Source organism: Colobus angolensis, unplaced genomic scaffold (assembly GCF_000951035.1).
Source record: "Colobus angolensis palliatus isolate OR3802 unplaced genomic scaffold, Cang.pa_1.0 Scaffold355, whole genome shotgun sequence".
NCBI lineage: Eukaryota > Metazoa > Chordata > Mammalia > Primates > Cercopithecidae > Colobus > Colobus angolensis.
Window position 1 is genome coordinate 1,391,822 of NW_012116877.1, and position 18,386 is coordinate 1,410,207.

General features: G+C 57.0%; 1 protein-coding gene across 4 annotated transcripts in view; it reads left to right on the plus strand.

The window, feature by feature from the left end:
• ARAP1 (ArfGAP with RhoGAP domain, ankyrin repeat and PH domain 1) overlaps positions 1–18,159 on the plus strand; it is a 68,129-nt gene extending 49,970 nt beyond the window's left edge. For 2 of the 4 annotated variants that reach the window (XM_011953056.1, XM_011953057.1), the window contains 21 exons: positions 51–225; positions 1,350–1,484; positions 3,604–3,739; positions 4,049–4,151; positions 5,035–5,230; positions 5,494–5,545; positions 5,657–5,820; positions 5,949–6,161; positions 6,484–6,589; positions 7,273–7,420; positions 7,510–7,596; positions 7,683–7,751; positions 8,041–8,158; positions 9,376–9,489; positions 9,709–9,854; positions 10,397–10,429; positions 14,640–14,722; positions 15,442–15,492; positions 15,678–15,741; positions 16,990–17,139; positions 17,550–18,159. In XM_011953056.1, coding sequence (XP_011808446.1) covers positions 51–225; positions 1,350–1,484; positions 3,604–3,739; positions 4,049–4,151; positions 5,035–5,230; positions 5,494–5,545; positions 5,657–5,820; positions 5,949–6,161; positions 6,484–6,589; positions 7,273–7,420; positions 7,510–7,596; positions 7,683–7,751; positions 8,041–8,158; positions 9,376–9,489; positions 9,709–9,854; positions 10,397–10,429; positions 14,640–14,722; positions 15,442–15,492; positions 15,678–15,741; positions 16,990–17,139; positions 17,550–17,567 — 2,361 coding nt within the window. In that variant the 3' untranslated portion in view covers positions 17,568–18,159. The remainder of the gene's footprint in view (positions 1–50; positions 226–1,349; positions 1,485–3,603; positions 3,740–4,048; positions 4,152–5,034; positions 5,231–5,493; positions 5,546–5,656; positions 5,821–5,948; positions 6,162–6,483; positions 6,590–7,272; positions 7,421–7,509; positions 7,597–7,682; positions 7,752–8,040; positions 8,159–9,375; positions 9,490–9,708; positions 9,855–10,396; positions 10,430–14,639; positions 14,723–15,441; positions 15,493–15,677; positions 15,742–16,989; positions 17,140–17,549) is intronic. The other 2 variants (XM_011953058.1, XM_011953059.1) reach the window with 1 other exon arrangement.
• Positions 18,160–18,386: the final 227 nt, after the last annotated feature.

Here is an 18,386-nt window from a genome sequence, read left to right on the forward strand (position 1 = left end):
TGTGGGCCCCCCACTCCTGCTTGGGCTGACCCTCCCTTGCCTCTTCCTAGGCCCTGTGTGCTGCAGTCACCACCACAGACCTGGCTGAGACTCAGGCGCTCCTGGGCTGTGGGGCCGGTATCAGCTGCTTCTCGGGGGATCCCGAGGCCCCCACGCCCCTGGCTCTTGCAGAGCAGGCGGGGCAGACACTGCAGATGGAATTCCTTCGGAACAATCGGACCACAGGTGAGCGTGGGGTGGGGGTCCATCAGTCTGTGCAGTGCCCAGTGGGGTTTGATTTACGTGCTGCTCTCAGGCTGTGATCGCAGCCCCTCAAGGGCCCTTGGTAAATCGTGTGTGAGCTGGGGTGTGCTTGGGTTTGCACGTCAGTGTGTATTTGTGCTGCGTATGCATGTTCCTCTGTGTCTCTGTCTCTGTGACTCTGTTGATGACTTCCCTGACTTGCAGTATGGGTCCCTCAGGATGGCTGGCAGCTGTGCTGGTGTTTGTGCACCTCTGAACCCCCTGGGTCTGTGTTTGTGGGGATGTTGAGAACTTTGGAGTGCATGTGTGTGCAGAGTGTGTCTGTGTTGCTGCGTGAGGGATGCTGTGTTACATTTCTCCATGTGTGGGTCACCCACCATGGCAGCCCTGTCTACTGCCCTGTTTGGGTGGAGCTCAGTCCTGAACCTGGTTTGGGTACCATTGGCTCCCCCTTGGGGTGGGTGAGGAGGGGTCAGTGCGCTGAGCAGTGCAGCTCGTGGCCCAGGCCTGGCCTCTGGGGCCACGTCCTAGGACCGAGGGTGGAGCTCAAGGCTGGGGCTCCGGGCTCAGGGCCATGGGTGGGCGGGGCACACTGGGCTGGAGAGAGCCCAGGTGTCCAGGGAGACACAGGAGACCACCCATTGGCTTGGGCTTGGGGGCAGAACCGCCCCTCCCCCCTGCCATTGCTGACCATGGGGAGCAGGGCTGTAGTCAGGTTGCCACCTTGAGCTTCCTGCCGTCTGGGAAAATCCTCTTTCCAGGGATTATTATTGAGTTTGCCCAATGCCCCCCTGATGCCAGTGTGCCTGGCCTGTGCTTCCAACCTGGAGAGGTGGGCGGGGGGGCCAGGAGTCAGGGAGGCTTCCTGGAAGGGGTGGTGCTAGAACTGGGCCTTGGGAATGGCGTGAATTTCCACAAGTGCGGAGAGGTGGAGAAACAGCCTGGGCAAGACCCTGCAGGTAGGAGGGGGAGCTTGAGGCTGCCAGTTAGGGAGCTGGGGCTGATGATTCGAAAGTGAGCCTGGATGCCCAGGCCAGGTGGGAGTGAGGTGGGGACACCCTCTTGGGTGGCCAGCATGACCTGCCATCCTTTCCCCACCTCCAAAGAGGTGCCTCGGCTGGACTCGATGAAGCCCCTGGAAAAGCACTACTCAGTTATCCTGCCGACTGTGAGCCACAGTGGCTTCCTCTACAAGACCGCCTCTGCCGGCAAGCTGCTGCAGGACCGCCGGGCCCGGGAAGGTGGGTGCCACCCCAGACCCTGCCCTGGCCCATGGCATCTGGGCATGGCTGCAGGGCTAGGGAAGCCAGGGCTGGCCAGACTGGTGGACCCATGAGGCAGCCAAGTGGACTCTGGCAGAGTCACCCTAGAGGGCTTCCTGGATATAGTTTGTGGTACGCAGAAGGTGCTTCCTAAATGATCCTCGTGGGAGTGGGGGTAGGGCATGGCGCTGCAGAGCAGGTCACTGCCAGAGTTTCTTTGGACTAAACGAGCCTTTATTGAGCCCCTACTGGGTATGGGCTCTGCTGAGCATCTAGTAGGTAGAGCCTACGGCTGGTAGGGAGTTTGAGGACTGAACAGAAAGCCCTATCCCTCTCTGATCTCAGCCTTCCATTCATTCCCCAAATCAGAAGAAAATCCACAAGAGCCCGCAGAGTTGGCCACCACCCCCATTACCTCTCTGAACCACCCCGCTAATCACTCTGCTGGTCTCCTCACTGTTTCTCAGACATGCTGTCACCTACCAGGATCTTTGCCCATGCTGTTCCCTCTGCCTGAAATGCTTTCCCCCAGGTATCTGCATGGCCAATCCCTCACTTCCGTCAGGTCTCTGTTTCAGTATCACTCCTGCAGAGATGTCATCTCTGACTACCTTATGCAAAATAGCACCCCCCATCTCTCTCTTTACTCTGCATTTCCTTTTCTTTTTTAAGATGGAGTTTCGCTCTTGTTGTCCAGGCTGGAGTGCAATGGCGCAATCTCGGCTCACCGCAACCTCTGCCTCCTGGGTTCAAGCGATTCTCCTGCCTCAGCCTCCCGAGTAGCTGGGATTACAGGCATGCGCCATCATGCCTGGCTAATTTAGTTAGTAGAGATGGGGTTTCACCATGTTGGTCAGGCTGGTCTCAAACTCCCGACCTCAGGTGATCTGCCCGCCTCGGCCTCCCAAAGTGCTGGGATTACAGGCGTGAGTCGCCGCGCCTGGCTACCCTGCATTTTCTTCACACCACTTACCTGGTACTCATTTGTCCATTAATGTACTTATCTATAGATTCTCTGTACCCCACTGGGACATAAACTGCCTGTAGCCCTCAGATCCTAGAACAGCGGCTAGCACACAGTGGGCACTTGGCAAATATCTGCAGAATGAAGGATGACTCAGGCAGAGCTGGTGCTCCTGGAGGGAGCCCATCCACGGGGTCAGACCTGAGGAAACATTGACCTCAGAGAGCAAATGTCAGGCCCTCACAGACAGGATGAGAGGCAGAATCTGCTGTGGGAACATTGTGAGGTCATTCCTGACAACATCCCTCAGCACCTCCTGCATGCTCTCCTATGGGGACGAAGCCTCCAACTCCCAAAGAGATTTCTTTGGAACTCCATGCTGTTCACAACCTCATTGCCCCAGGTCTGCCTCCCTCTGCCTGATAATGTCATTTATGTAACAACTGCCTGAGTCATCCTTTTTGCCCTGGATGCCAGGAAGCTCTGAGCCACTGTAAAGCTCAGTGCTGTGAACTGTACAAGCCTGCATGGCCATGACAGCCTATCCTTTCCATTACCTTTCCTGGTCCAGAGTCTCCTTTCTATTTCTTTTGTGGGACCTTGTCAGTCTCTCAAAGCCATTGTAGCAGGAGGCAGAGTAGAGAGTGATGGGTGCTTCTAGAAAAGGAAGTTGGGGCATAGAAGTTTTCCTCTGACATTCAGGTGGTGGGTGGAGGGGACAGGGTTTGCAAAAGCTGGGAGTGCTGGGTGGAGATATGTGTGTCCAGGAGTGACAGAGAGGCAGCTGGAGAGACAGACAGGGGTAGACCTGGCAGGGCCTTGAATGGCAGGCTGAGGGGTGCAGAGTCTGTCCTGAAGACCATGGAATGGTTTTGGTTAGAGGAAGGATGTGGTCTGATTTTAGCTAGATCACTCTGGGATTTTGGAAGGGGCTGCCTTAGAGGCCTGGGGGAGAGGATGACTTGTGGGCTGGCTGGCATGGTGGGGATGCAGAGAGGTGGATGGATTTGGGGGAAACTTGAGAGAATGAAGAGCACATGGGTCAGATGGGAGTGGGAGCCTTGGGAGGATGCAGAGGTGGTTTTCAGTTGGTGGGGGGCTCCCTGATGGCTCCCCTGCCCAAATTCTCCCCAGAGTTCAGCCGGCGCTGGTGTGTCCTTAGTGACGGCGTCCTGAGCTACTATGAGAATGAGCGGGCAGTGACCCCCAACGGAGAGATTCGGGCCAGCGAGATTGTGTGCCTGGCAGTGCCCCTTCCTGATACCCATGGGTGAGCACCCCTGGGCAAATCAGACTGTGGTTGCTATAAGGTACAGTCCCCCACTGGGGAGACAGGGAAATAGGCCTAGAGAAGGGGAGGACCTCCCCAGGGTCACACAGCAAACGGAGGCTGCACAAGGGCCGACCCTGGTCTTTTGAGGCCCCAGCCCAAGACTTTTCCACCACCTCTTAGGGGACCAGAGTAAGGACAAGCGCCAAGGCAGTGTGGAGGGGGCAGAGGATGGCAGTTGATGGTGCAGGTTGGGGGTGGGCCAGTGCTGGATGAGGTGGGCCTGAGTCCTGGCCTGTGTATTTGCAGCTTTGAGCACACCTTTGAGGTGTACACAGAGGGAGAACGGCTGTACCTGTTTGGGCTGGAGAGCATGGAGCAGGCTCATGAGTGGGTCAAGTGTATTGCTAAGGTGGGCCTGGGGTAGCAGGGCGGGTGTAAGGGTGTCTGACGGGGGAAGGTGGGGCCTCCTGACCAATCCCATGTATCCCAGCTCCCCCATCTAGAGAGCAGCAGCTAGATGGAAGGCAGCAGACATGGAGCAGGCCTGTCCCGCCAAGGGCCTACTGTAATCTGCAGCCCTCTGCGGGGTTGGTCAGACCTGTCTTAGCTGTGCAGAAGAAGGGCTGTGGCCTTGTACTCCACGGGTGCTCAATAAGTGAATGACAGTCAGAGCCATCTTAGGATGGACAGTGCCGCCTCCAGGGGAGTGTGCTCCTTGTTCCTGGAGGCGAGCAAGCAGAGGCTGGAGGGAAGAGGCAGGGAGGCCACGGGGAGAGCTCTGCCTCGGGGACTAGAGCCAGGGGCCTGTGGGGTCCCCTGTGCTGTGAGAGCCTGTGACTTTTTATCATTCACTTGTCCATTGATCAGTTGTCTTGTGTGCCTCCTGAGAGTCAGCCCTCAGAGACCTGGGGACCCAGATGAACCAGGCTTAGTCCTAGCCCTTCAGTAGCTCCCATGTGGGTGTGGAAGACAGCTCCCCTGCGGGTGGGGTTCAGGCGGCAGCAGCAGTGTAACCAGTGCCACAACAGAGGGCAAGAATGCTTTGGTGCTGTGGGGGCCCAGAGAAGGGCCCTCCAGAAGGTATCTGGGAAGGCTTTCCAGAGGTGGGCACATCTGATTGGGTATGAAGTGGGACATGGTACCCAAGTTCCATCTGTGGGCTTGGTTCTGCCTTGGGGAAGAGAAGGCTGCTGGGTGGGAAGAGGGCACCTGCCTATAAGCCAAGAAGCTGGGGCATTGGGGCAGGCAGTGCTGTTGGCTGATGCTGTCTCCCCCGGCTGCCTCTCTGCCAGGCATTCGTGCCTCCCCTGGCTGAGGATCTGCTGGCCCGGGATTTTGAGCGGCTCGGACGCCTTCCCTACAAAGCTGGCCTGAGCCTACAGCGGGCCCAGGAGGGCTGGTTCTCTCTCAGTGGCTCCGAGCTCCGCGCTGTCTTCCCGGAGGGGCCCTGCGAAGAGCCGCTGCAACTACGGAAACTGCAGGAGCTTTGTGCGTGGAGCAGACCTGGGCCCCCAGCCTCCAGGGCACCCTATCCTGGGCTCCCAGGCCCCCAGCCCTTGCCTGGAAGTCTGAACTCTGCCTGGCTTGGCCAGAGCTGCCATCCTGCCCTCTCATGTCCTTGGAGTGCATCTCAGCCACCCCATACATTGGCGGGCGGGTCCCAAGGGTGTGTGTGTGTGCTCAGAGAGGGAGGGAGCAGGTTGGGGATCAGGAACAAGACCTGGGCCTCATCTTGACTAACCCCTCCACAGCCATCCAGGGGGACAGTGAGAACCAGGTGCTGGTGCTGGTGGAGCGAAGGAGGTGAGCCACGGCCTCCCTGAGGGGCTCTGAGAAGCCTGGAGCAGTCGGATGGGCCTGGGGACAGGGTGGGATAGGTGTAGGCCTCTCAGTGACTGACTGGCCCTGGTCCAGGACACTGTACATACAGGGCGAGCGGCGGCTGGACTTCATGGGTTGGCTGGGGGCCATCCAGAAAGCAGCCGCCAGCATGGGGGACACGCTGTCGGAGCAGCAGCTTGGGGACTCGGATATCCCGGTGATCGTGTACCGCTGTGTGGACTACATCACGCAGTGCGGTGAGCCCTGCCCCTGGGGTGCCGGCCCCGCCCCCTGCCGGAGAGCCGCCTCCCGTCCCAGAGCTGCGTGGCCCCGCCCCATGACGCAATGCCTCAGGCCCCAAATGCTTGGCCCCGCCCCTCCCTAGGCCTGACCTCTGAGGGCATCTACCGCAAGTGTGGGCAGACATCGAAGACGCAGCGGCTGCTGGAGAGCCTGCGGCAGGATGCGCGCTCTGTGCACCTCAAGGAGGGCGAGCAGCACGTGGATGATGTTTCCTCGGCGCTCAAGCGCTTCCTACGCGACCTGCCCGATGGGCTCTTCACTCGCGCCCAGCGCCTAGCCTGGCTGGAGGCCTCAGGTGGGCCCTGCAGCCCGTGCCCAGCCTCCTCCACCCATCCCTCCGGACTTCTGCACCGTTCCCTTCTGGCACTTGCACTAGGCTCACCCTAACCGACAGGCTCCAGTTGCCCGCCTCTGCTTGTCATTCCCATCACCACTCCATACGGAGTCCAGGGCCCTGGAAGACCCAGAGTTCCTTACCCTAGTTGAGTGCCTGGCCTGCATTGACTTGGAGGGCACAGGGACTGCTGTCACCCACCATGAGAGGCAGGGCAGCCCGGGCGGGGTGAGGAGATGATAGTTACAGGGGGTTTCTGACCTAATTTTTCTTTCCCACCCAGAGATTGAGGATGAGGAGGAGAAGGTCTCCAGGTACCGAGAGCTCCTGGTGCAGCTGCCCCCTGTCAACCGGGCCACGGTGAAGGCCCTTATCAGCCACCTGTACTGGTGAGGGAGGATACCATTGTGGGATGCTGGGGGGATGGGGTGAAGGTTCTTCTACCCCCACCCTGGCTGACTGCCCTCCCCTGGGAGCCAGCTGGGCTTCTGCACCAAGTGCTGACTGTGATCTGCCCTAACATTGGACATTTGTAGAGCAGGGGTCCCCAACCCCCAGGCCACAGACCAGTACAGGTTTGTGACCTGTCAGGAACCAGGCTGCACAGCAGGAGGTGAGTGGTGGGTGAACAAGCGTTACTGCCTGAGCTCTGCCTCTTGTCAGATCAGCCGCAACATTAGATTCTCAAAGGATCGGAACTCTATTGTGAACTGCGCATGGGAGGTGGCGCACTCCTTATGAGAATCTAACGCCTCTGAAACCATCCCCTGCCCCCACCATCCCGTCCTTGGAAAAATTGTCTTCCATGAAACCAATCCCTGGTGCCAGAACTGTTGGGGCCACTGTTATAGAGGAGTTTTCCACTTGGGACCAGGTTACCTTGGCTGAATCTCCCAGCTTCCTAGTCCTACTCCTACCAGGACCCAAGATATGGCCAGAAAAACTGTTCCTACCCCATTAAATAGTGGTTCCCTCTGATCAGACCAGTCTTGGACCTGTCAGAAATTAACGGGGAGAGATGGGAACCTCTGGCCTGACTCCTCACTCAAGGCCCTCCTCCGCCTCTCTCCAGTGTCCAGTGCTTCTCAGACACGAACCAGATGAATGTGCACAACCTGGCAATTGTGTTTGGGCCCACGCTCTTCCAGACAGATGGGCAGGACTACAAGGCTGGCCGTGTGGTGGAAGACCTCATTAACCACTACGTGGTGGTGTTTAGTGTGCGTCCCTGGTCAGTGGGCAGTGGAGGGCAGGGGTGAGCCTTCCAGATGGCGGTGACCACCTGTCCTTGCCCCTCGCCCCTTCCCAGGTGGATGAGGAAGAGCTCAGGAAGCAGCGGGAGGAGATCACTGCCATTGTGAAGATGCGTGTGGCTGGCACTGCCAGTGGGACCCAGGTGAAGGCTGGAGTCTGGGTGGGGGGCTTGGGCCTACCACCTGCACCCATTTCCTAGGCCCCCAGCTGAGCCCTGTCTCCCTGCAGCATGCCGGTGACTTCATCTGCACAGTGTATCTGGAGGAGAAGAAGGCAGAGACCGAGCAGCATGTCAAGGTAGGTGCTGGGACCTAGAAGCCAAGGGGCCAGAGAGTCAGACTGGGCCAGGCACAGGCTCAGATGGCCAGGGGAGCAGTGCTTCCATCCCAAGGAGAGGACCAGTTTGGGACCTGTATCTGGCTGCTGCTGGGGCCTGCTCCTAAGAACTACTCAGAAATACCTCTCTGTATCCCAGGACTCCAGAAGGGCCTGAGAAGGATGGGCTCAGGTTCTGAATCACATAGCAAGGTTGTGGCAGAGCAGGGGCCAGGCACAGGTAGGCTAATCTTCTCCTTGGTCCCTGCAGATCCCAGCATCCATGACTGCCGAGGAGCTCACCCTGGAGATCCTGGATCGCCGGAATGTGGGCATCAGGGAGAAGGACTATTGGACCTGCTTTGAGGTTAACGAGAGGGAGGAGGCAGGTGGGTGACCCTGGGCTTGTGCAGGGCGTGGTATGGCTTGTCTCAGCTGTAGCCCCAGTCTGTCCTCCCCTACCCTGCACATGAGGATGGGTGGTGAAAAGGACTGTGATGACCTGTTGCTGTCACACTGATCGCTGTGACGGTGGTGATAGGGTGCTGGCAGGGATTGAGGTTATGCCTGTCATGTGGCTGATAGAAGGGACAGTGAAGGGGTAGATGGTGTTGACTGTGATAGTGCTTTCTCAGGTGTCAGTGACAATGGTGATGGTTGAGGGGAGAAAGGTAATTTATGGTAAAGGTGGTCTTGATGGCAGTGGAGGATGAAGCTGTATGTGTTCATTTGTTTTACTATCCTTGTTGAGTGCCAGGCACTGGGCTGGGGAGCCACACACATAGTCCCTATTCTCGTTGGGGTTAGTCTGGTAGGGGATGGAGGCATTAGTCTAATGATCACACCAATAAATATTCAACTACAGTTGCATTAACTGCTGTGGAGGAAAGACCCATGGCATCACCAGATCTTTCCCGAGCCAGGATGGGAAGGAAGAGTAGGGGTTATTTGGTGAAGAAGGCAAAAGCCCTGTGGTGGGCAGAGGCACAGCCCTTTCAGGGAGACGAGGGCAGTGAGGGGATGGTGACATGGGTGGGGCTGGAGATCAAGGCAGAGGCAGCCACGCAGGGCCTGGCAGGAATGCAAGACCATCAGAGGGTTAGTGAGTAAGAGTTTAAGAAGATTACTACTCGCTGCTGGGTGGGGAGAGGGAAATTAGAGCACACTCTGAAGGCCATGGTTTAGTCCAAGGAGAAGGCAGTAATGTGGGCTGGGGTGGCAGCAGTGGAGATGGACAGAGCAGAGAAGTTCAACGTGGATCAGGAGAGGGAGGAGAGGTTTGTTTCTGGATGGAGCAGCCTGGTGGGTGGTAGTGGTGGTGTTTCCCTGATGGGGGCCACGGGGAGGGTGGGAAGGGAGGCAGGGGGTGGAGATCACAGGCATGGTTTTGCACATGTTGAATTGGAGCAGCTTTGGTCACAGCCAGGTGTGTCAAGCCTGAAGCTTGGTCATGGGAAGGGCGGTCGTGATGGTGGTGTTTTGTGTCATGGCACTTGCAGATGGTTGGAGTGGACCGGGGATGTGTAGGTGATATGTGCCCATTTGCCAGCCCTTGGTGGTATCGGGCCATATGGTCCCAGTGACGGTAGGTGTGACCTCTCCCCAGAGCGCCCCCTGCACTTTGCGGAGAAGGTGCTGCCCATCTTGCACGGGCTGGGCACGGACAGCCACCTGGTGGTGAAGAAGCACCAGGCCATGGAGGCCATGCTGCTGTACCTGGGTAGGTGGTGCCTGCAGGGTGGCCAGGTTCCGGGCGTTCCCCTCTTCCAGAGCAAGGGTGGGACCTGGTGGTGCCAGGTAGGAGCAGCTCAGGCAGAGGGCACCAGGTGGGTGGGCCTCTGTGGAGAGGCTGGGGCAGGATGGGGCAGCTTCCTTCGTCCTGGGACCCAGCCCCGGGTAGGGGTTGGTGCAGCCTGTACCCACTCCAGTCCCCCCCCAGCCAGCCGTATCAGTGACACCAAGCATGGCATGATGAAGTTCCGTGAGGACCGCAGCCTCCTGGGCCTGGGCCTGCCCTCAGGCGGCTTCCACGATCGCTACTTCATCCTCAACAGCAGCTGCCTGCGGCTCTACAAGGAGGTCCGGGTAAGTGGCCCCACTGGGTTCTGCCTCAGGTTGGACACCTGTACACCTGAATGTGCTCAGAGATTCCCCTTGGTCTGCAAGTGGAAATATTCCTGTTGCAGGCTCTCAGGATAGCACAGCAGTGGGGAAGAACTGTAGACTCTCAAGGCCCCTCCTGCTGTGGCCCTGGATGCCCACTCTACTGTGCCCTGTAGCCCCACTAGGCCCTGGCACCCAGATGCCATCACACCACTCCATGCCCATGCTCTGTCTCACTGTGCCTGTGCCTTATCACTGCACCCACAGGAACCTGTTACTTGATGACAGCCCCAAGTTGTGGCCCATGCATGCCTTGTCACATCGTACGTCATACACCTCCCGGGCCACCCTCCTCACTCATTTTGTCCACATGCAGGTGTTCTCCCAACCCAGACTCCACTTGGCACCCTCCACCTTCTGCACATACATGCCACACACACACCCCAACCCCACACATCACTGCACGTGCTGTCCTGGCTCTAGACCTGGGACTTCTTCCATAACCCTGATCCTCTATCAAACAGAGCCAGAGGCCGTGGAGCGGGGCCCCTGAGACCGTGAGTAGCTGTGGGCTGACTGCCAGCTGCCTTACACCACCTGGGGGCCAAATGAGCTGAGTAGGAGCATGGGGACACAGCCAGTGCTCCTGGCCATCTCCAGGCATGGTTCCCTGCCCCCTTGCCAGTCGGCACTGGCCCCTATCCTGGGCCTAAGCTCCTCCCCTTTATCCCTAATCCTCTCCCACGGTCCTTTCCCCAAGATAGGGTTCCCTATCAGTGCAATGCTCTAGAATTTTCCAAAGGACTCTGTGTGGAAGTTACAGATCCAGTAATGATGGCACCTAGGTTTGAATTAGAGCTCTGATCTTCTTCTCCTGTCATCCCTGCAGCCTCCTTATTTCCAACCCTGGACAGTGTTCCGGGACTGTCAGAACATTCTTACTACTGCCCTGATCCTGACATGCCAGGGTGGGACGAGAGAGGCTTGTGGGATATCCCCCACCTGGGGTAGGAGTCTCTCTGAGGCCTCCCTGGCTGGCTGTTTCCACTCTGCACAGTCCTAGGAGAGAGAGCTCATCCCCTCCGCCCTTGGGGCTACCCTATTCCTAGGGGGATAATTCTGTCTGAGAGAAGGTCCTTGCTCAGGTTCTGCTGAGAATCTGCATCTCATGATGCCCCTGTGGGTCCCAGCTATGCCTTGGGGGCCACAGAGCATAGATGCCCCTGCAGCAGGGATTCCCAGCTGTTAGGAACAGGGCCATGCAACAGGAGGTGAACATCAGGTGAGTGAACATTACTGCCTGAGCTCTGCCTCCTGTTAGGTCAGCAGCGGCATTAGATTCTCCTAAGAGTGTGAACCCTACTGTGAACTGTGCAAGCGGGGAATCTAGGCTGTGTGCTTCTTATGAGAATCTAATGTCTGAAGATCTGAGGTTTTACAGTTTCATCCCAAAACCATCCCTCCACCCATGGAAAAATTGTTGTCTGCAAAACTGGCCCCTGGTACCAAAAAGATTGGGGACTGCTGCCCTGCAAGATGGGCAGCAGAGACATGGTTCCAAGCCTGGTGGTCTAGCCTGAGCTCCCACAGCTACCCCCTACCCCACCCCCAGTGTCTTCAGCCTCTTCCTGCCCCTTGCATTTCCTGAGGTCGTCTGAATAGGCTTGGCTGCCATGGCAGGAGCAGAGCTGATAGAACAGGACCTCATCTCCTTCTCTTTGCATTTTGTGCCTCTTCAATGCATCCCAGGCTCCTGCTAACCCTGTGGGAAATGCCGTCTCTTCTCTCCTTTGTCCTCTTCTGTGATCACATCCTCACTTCTGAGCCTCTCCACCGGTCCAGTCAATCCCCCTTGGTTCTGGGATGCTATCTCCCTGGCCCCCTACCTCTAGGAGTGCTTAGAACCCTCGCCGTGGGCAGAAGGGAGGGAGGATGGCTGAGGCACCTGGAAAGGCAGCTGTGGATCTCTGGGCATGGAAGGAAGGAGGCAGAAGAGCTCGAAAAAGGGATGAGATCTAATGTTCCCTAAGGAACCAGGCTTAGTGCTGGCCCCTCACATACTGAGACATGGAATCCTTACTACTGTTCTCTGAGAAAGAGGTCTGTCCCCACTTCCAGGTGAGAAAACAGGCTTTGTGTGACTTGCCCAAAGCCATCTGTAAGTGTAGACTGGGACTCGCACCCAGGTTTCTTAGTGTGGAAACACAAGCTTATATTCCTGGAAGTCTCGGACTTGAGGACTCAGCAGGGAAGGGTGCTCAGCACAGGGTAGGTGGTGCTCTCCACACCCCAGTGACAGCCAACACCCCTGGCCTGGCAGAGGCCCTGAGCAGATGTGGGCTGGTTACCACGGGGTTATCAATTCTGGCATTTGTTGGTTTATGCGGCAGTAGGACAGAATATTTGAAATTGGGACAATCTCAGGTGATTCAGCAGGATACATGGTCCCTTGTGCCTTATCCTGGGGGTCTCCTCTTGTTAAAAACCCTGAGGCACCTGGAAAAGGCACATGCTAGAAAGATCTTGGTTCCAGCAGAGATCGTTAAGCATCAAGAGTAAACTTCGTTGTCTGCCCATGGCCCCGTGCCTTGGAGATGCTGGAAACATGAGCTGTTGGATTAGAAATGAAATCCTTGGGCCAGGTGCAGTGGCTCATGCCTGTAATCCCAGCACTTTGAGAGGCCGAGGTGGGAGGATTGCTTGAGTCCAGGAGTTTGAGACCAGCCTGGGCAACATGGTGAAACCCTGTCTCTATAAAAATTAGCTGGACATGGTGGTGCATGCCTGCAGTCCCAGCTACTCAGGAGGCTGAAGTGGGAGAATGGCTTGATCGCATGAGGTGGGGTTGCAGTAAGCTGAGATTGCACCACTACACTCCAGCTTGGGGGATTCATTCTCAAAAGGAGATTGCATTGACTGACATCCTTCCCTCCCAAGACCCCCTTTTGCAGACTTCTTGTCTCAGCCACCCTTACATCACACACGTGCCATGCACATCAGACCCCAGGGAATCGGAGGCCTGAGGGTTGTGTTTTCATTCTTGGAGCCACAGCCTGGTTTGAATGCCTTGATTCCTGCAGTTGTCTCTGCGCCTGACTGGGCCTGTCCTGTCCACCCTCGACTCACTTGACTGCTTGCTTCTAGTTCTGTTCCCCTCCCACCCACAGCCTGACTTTTTCCAAACCCACAGCCTGTTTTCCATCCCCTCAGCCCAATTCCTCCTGTACCTGGAGCCCAGTTTCCCCCACATCCTTCCTCCCTCATGCCCAGAGCCTTGTGTTTTCCGTGCCTGCAGCGGAATCTCTTTTACAGCCTCTATCTCAGTCTTTCCATTTCTGCCATCAGCTGTCTTCCAGTTTGCAGGCCGATTGCTAGTGCTCCCAGCCTTGCTTCTTCTGTATGTGCATACAGGTTTCTTCCTTGTATTCCCCCACATCTTGTTTCTTCCATGTCCGAAGCCTGATTTCCTTCCACCTGCCTAATTTCCTCCCTGTCTGCGACCCTGATTGTCCCATGCCTGCAGCCCAGTTGGTACCAGGCCCTCCTGGGCACATGCCCATAATTAGGTTAGGTGCTGTCTGTAGAAGACATGAGGCTTTCCAATCAGCAGGTATCGGGGTAAAAGCAGAGTGAAACGTCCTTACTAAGGCCCTCCTAAGCCACACCCCCTGTGAGAGCACAGAGGTCTCCTCAGTCCCGAGGCAGCCCATCCTTTTGTGATATCACAGGAAGTCCACCAATTCCCAAAACTTCCCTCTCCCCTGGTTGTCCCTTCTCTGGCCCCTGCTGAGAAGCCATGCCTGGAGGTGGCTGGCAGCAATGGTGGGGAACAGGGGGGAGGTAGCTCAGTCTTTGACCCCCAGTTTTGGTTGTAAGTGAATCCCCCTCCCGTGCCATTCACCCTGGTGCCTCTGTGGGCTCCAGGGGTGCTTGGTAGGGGTAGGGCTTCAAGCAAGTGGCTCCCAGAGCAGAAGGAAGCCTCATTAGCTTAACCTTCCTTGGGGGTCATTGCCCCCATCCCTCTGCCTCCAAGCCAGCCTGCTCCTTCCAAGCCCAGACCCATATGCAGAGGTGGGGGCCAGAGGTGAACGTTTTGGCAATCTGGTGCCCCTCCCCAGTACATTGGTCTCTCGCTTCCTGACCTAGACCATTGGGAAGTTCTTCCTGTGGTCTATTGAATAGCTGTTTTGCTTAAGCTTGAGTCATTAGCCTTCTTGTGGAACCAAAGAGCTAGTAACTGCTGGTCCCTCAAGCCTTCTGTTCACACGGTCAACCCTGGAGCCTCCATGGGACAGGGAGGGCTGAGAAATGAATAATCTGAGATGAACATAGACACGAGCAGCCAACCGAGGCTCTCTGATCACACCTGCCTGTTCCAGCTTGGTGCTGGGGGAGGATGTACAATTCTCCCTCCACATACAATCTGATTCAGGCTGATGCTTCAAGTCCTCCAGTTTGCAGGGCATCAGGGTGGTGCTGGGATTTGCTGTTATAGATGTCCCAGTTGGGACGGCTGCCTCAGAGACTGAGGGTTGACTGTCTGATACTGCTGCAGGGAGACAGGCCTTGGGGGCCTAGGGCTGGGAGGTTGGTTGGGCTGGATTGTGAACAGGGAGGGCTTTATAAGGAAGGCTTCTTGGAGGAGGTGCTCTGTGCTGGGATGCAACGAGGGCTGGGGAGTGGGAAGAGGGAGGTGCCCAGTCAGGAGAGCAGCCCCAGTGCCCTTTCTGCAGACTAAAGTGCCCTCTTCTCCTCGCCCTACCCCAGAGTCACCGGCCTGAGAAGGAGTGGCCCGTCAAGAGTCTCAAAGTCTACCTGGGAGTGAAGAAGAAACTCAGGCCACCCACCTGGTAAGCTGGGACTGGGCAGATAGGCCTGCTGCTGGTGCCTGTGGGGGCTCCGAACTAATGGGGGAGGCACAGCTGGGGTTTTTAATTTGACAGAGGTCAGTACAGGGGCTCTGATGGCGTCCCCAGACCAGCAGCATCACCTGGACACACCTTCAACACAAATTCTCAGCCAAGTGCAATGGCTCGTATCTGTAATCTCAGTACTTGGGGAAGCCAAGTCAGGCAGATTGCTCGAACCCAGGAGTTCGAAACCAGCCTGGGCAACATGGCGAGACCCTGTCTCTGCAAAAAGAATACAAAAATTAACTGGGTTTGGTGGCGCGCTACTCAGGAGGCTGAGGCGGGAGGATCACTTGAGCCCAGGAGTTTGGGTCTGCAGTGATCCGTGGTCACGACACTGCACTCCAGCCTGGGCGACAGAGTGAGACCCTATCTCAAAAAAAAAAAAAGAAAAGAAAAGAAAAAAGAAACACAAATTCTCAGGTGTCACCCCATTCCTACTGAATCACAGATTCTGAGGGTAGGGCTGGGGCTTAGGGGTGTCAAGGACCTGGGAGGCTGGTGGGAGCTGAGAGAGGAAGAGGCCAGGATGTGTCACTCTTGTGAGAAGGCTCTGAACTCTGGCTCTGGCTGTGGCTTCTGGGTTCTGTCCTGGGAACCGGGGCGTTGAGCCTCTATGGCCTGTCAAACACCCCACTCTCTCCCCTCTTCCTCTGCAGCTGGGGCTTCACAGTGGTACATGAGACAGAGAAACATGAGAAACAGCAGTGGTGAGTGAGCACCTCATCCTGAGACCCCAGGCTGAGGAAAGTTGGTGGCACGTCGCCCTTGATTGGGTCCCTCATCACTGCCCAGATCTGTGTCCACTAGCAGACCCTGGGCTAAGGAGGCGGACACAGCATTCCCTGCTCAGTCAGGCCTTTGGCATCATGTGGGTCCATGTCCCACCCTGCAGGTACCTCTGCTGTGACACACAGATGGAGCTCCGGGAGTGGTTTGCTACCTTCCTGTTTGTGCAGGTACAAGGTGCAGAGTGTGGGGTGTGGGGTGGGTCCCTGGAGGCTTCCATTATGGAGAATGGGAACGTAGGCTTCTGTGCTATTCAGCCCACCCCTTGCTTCAAGGAGATTTTGAGTTGCTTTTAATTGATTTGCTAGTTTATTCAATAAACCCTTCCTGGCACCTACTGTTAGTCTAGCTCCAAGCCAGGGATGCTAGGGACAGACAGGACACAGACCCTGCCCTTGGGGCACCCCGCATGTGAACAGGAAAACAGACCCAGAAGTGGCCAGTTATAGCCCTGTGTGATCAGTGCTGTGGTGGCAGTGGAGAGCCCAGGGGATCTGAGTTTTAGGAAATGTGGGAGAATTCACCAAGCAAAGAGGAGGGGAATGGCTTCTAGGCAGAGGGAATGGTTTAAGCAAAGGTCCAGAGATATGCAAGAGAAGCACAGATTGTTAAAGTGGAATGTGAGGGGGGAGAAGCCAGGAGTGCTGGAAGTCAACACAGGAAAGGGAGTGAGAAGCAGAATCTCAAAGAGCCTTGTAGGCCATGCCAGGGAAACTGAACTCGACACAGAGGTCAGTGGGGAACCACTGGCGGGGGGTGGAGGTGGCATTTAGGCAGAGTGTGGTGCAGGCTTGAGTCTGCGAGGGCTCACTCTGGGTGCAGCGTCAGAAAGAGGGACGGAGGGTAGAGCCCAGAGGTGAGCAGGCCAATGAGGCAGTGGCTGTGGTAGCCCAGGCAGGGACATGGTGGGGACGACTTCTGAGCCAGAGCAGGGCCAGAGGCTGGGTTAGACTTAAAACAGATGAGTTAAGACAAAGAGTTTTTAAAGTGAGAGCTCATAAGTGTTTAGGGAAAAGGGAGACAAAATGACCAGGGTGCTGGGCTGAGTTCTTTCTTGGAGCTGTGTTCTTTTAGCCCTGAGTTTCGTGGTAAGCAAAGCCTAAAGGGAAACGGTGGATTCTGTAGTTCCTGGTTCCTAAGATGGGCACAGACATGTTCCTCTAAGAGAAATGTTTTCCTGGTTCTTGGAGGGGTTTGTGGATCTGGAGATTGGAGTTGAGTAACAGAACTGGCCGTGTTTTGCCAGAGATGCAGTCCTGTTCTCCCCACAGCTGCTTCTCATCTCGGCTGGGATCAAAGATGAGGGCGTCATCTCAGATCACAGCTGGAGGCATTTCTGGGAAGGGTGGGAAGATCTGAGGCTGAATGTCTGGGTGAGCTGAAGCTGAGCCCAGCCCCTTCCTCTCTCTGCTCCCCAGCACGACGGCCTGGTGTGGCCCTCAGAACCCTCACGCGTGTCCCGGGCGGTGCCTGAGGTCCGGCTGGGCAGTGTGTCACTGATCCCCCTTCGAGGTAGTGAAAATGAAATGCGCCGGAGTGTGGCTGCCTTCTCCGCGGACCCTCTCTCTGTGAGTGGCTCTCCATGCCTTTGGGCAGAGGACTGGGGGCCTGGCTGGGTGCCTGCCTTCTACTCCACAGTAGATGATTGCCCTGATTGCCCTCCCCTATTGCCCTCCGGCCCCCTCCGTCCAGCCTCAGTGGGGGCCCTCATAGGCCCCTTTGGTTCACACCATTCAAAGGAGCCCCTTCTGCCTGGCCCTGGAAGCTGGGAGTCCCCTCTGCCTGGCCCTGGGAGCTGGGAGTCTCCTCTGCCTGGCCCTGGAAGCTGGGACTCCCTTCTGCCTGGCCCTGGGAGCTGGGAGCTTGGCTGACTGGAGTGCTTCCCGCTGGCAGTGGAGAGTGGCTGCAGCAGCTTCAGCAGGGCGTCGACCCCTCTGGGCCTTCACAAAATATCTGTGGGCCTGTTCCCTTCCTGCAGCTCCTGCGCAACGTTTGAGCACAGGAGCCCATCCTTGGCTCTAGGATTCCACCGCTGGAAGCCTGTTCAGACACCCCTGATGCTCCAAGGCCTGGTGTGAGCCAGTAGGGGGTGCTTGGGAAACTGCACCCCACACCCCACATCCTCCATCCTGACTGCAGCATGGGGTTGCCTGGCAGGGGTGGGAGGCAGCAGGGTCAGCCTGGGCGGGAACCTCTCCCAACTCTGTTCAGGTGTTCAGACCTCTTGACCCAACCTGCTCACCCCCGCCGGGTTCACCGTCCCTGTGGTGCTGGAGAGATGGGCGTAAGTCAGGAACTTGGGAGGACCACCACCCTTTCAGGGGCATGAGGCCCTGGGGCCCCCGCCGGAAGGGAGCCCCCTGCTACCCCCAACAAACTCCAGAACAGCAGAAAGCGGGTGCTCTAGAGGAGCACTCAGCTCAGGGGGAGGGAGCTCTTGGCTGAGCTTCTACAGGGCTGAGAGCTGCGCTTTGGGGACTTCAGCCTCCCTTCCAGTATGGGCTGACTGGGGGGTCCAGACTACCTGATGCCCCTTCCCCCATTTGGGGTGTTTTGGTAACATAAATATATCTGTATATTTTACCCTATGGTGCTGAGACCTGTGATTGGTTAAAGCGATTGGGCGTCGTGGGGTAGGAGGGACAGAAGGTCCGGAAGCCCAGGGGTGAGTGCCTAGTGCCTGAAGCTGAGAACCTAGGCTTTGCTTTCTCCAGGCCCTGAGTTATTCAGATGACCCCCTTCCCCAAGCAGAGCCCTGGCCTGTCTCCATGCCTTCCCCATTGTACTATTGTGCAGTCAGGCTGGAAATGCCGGT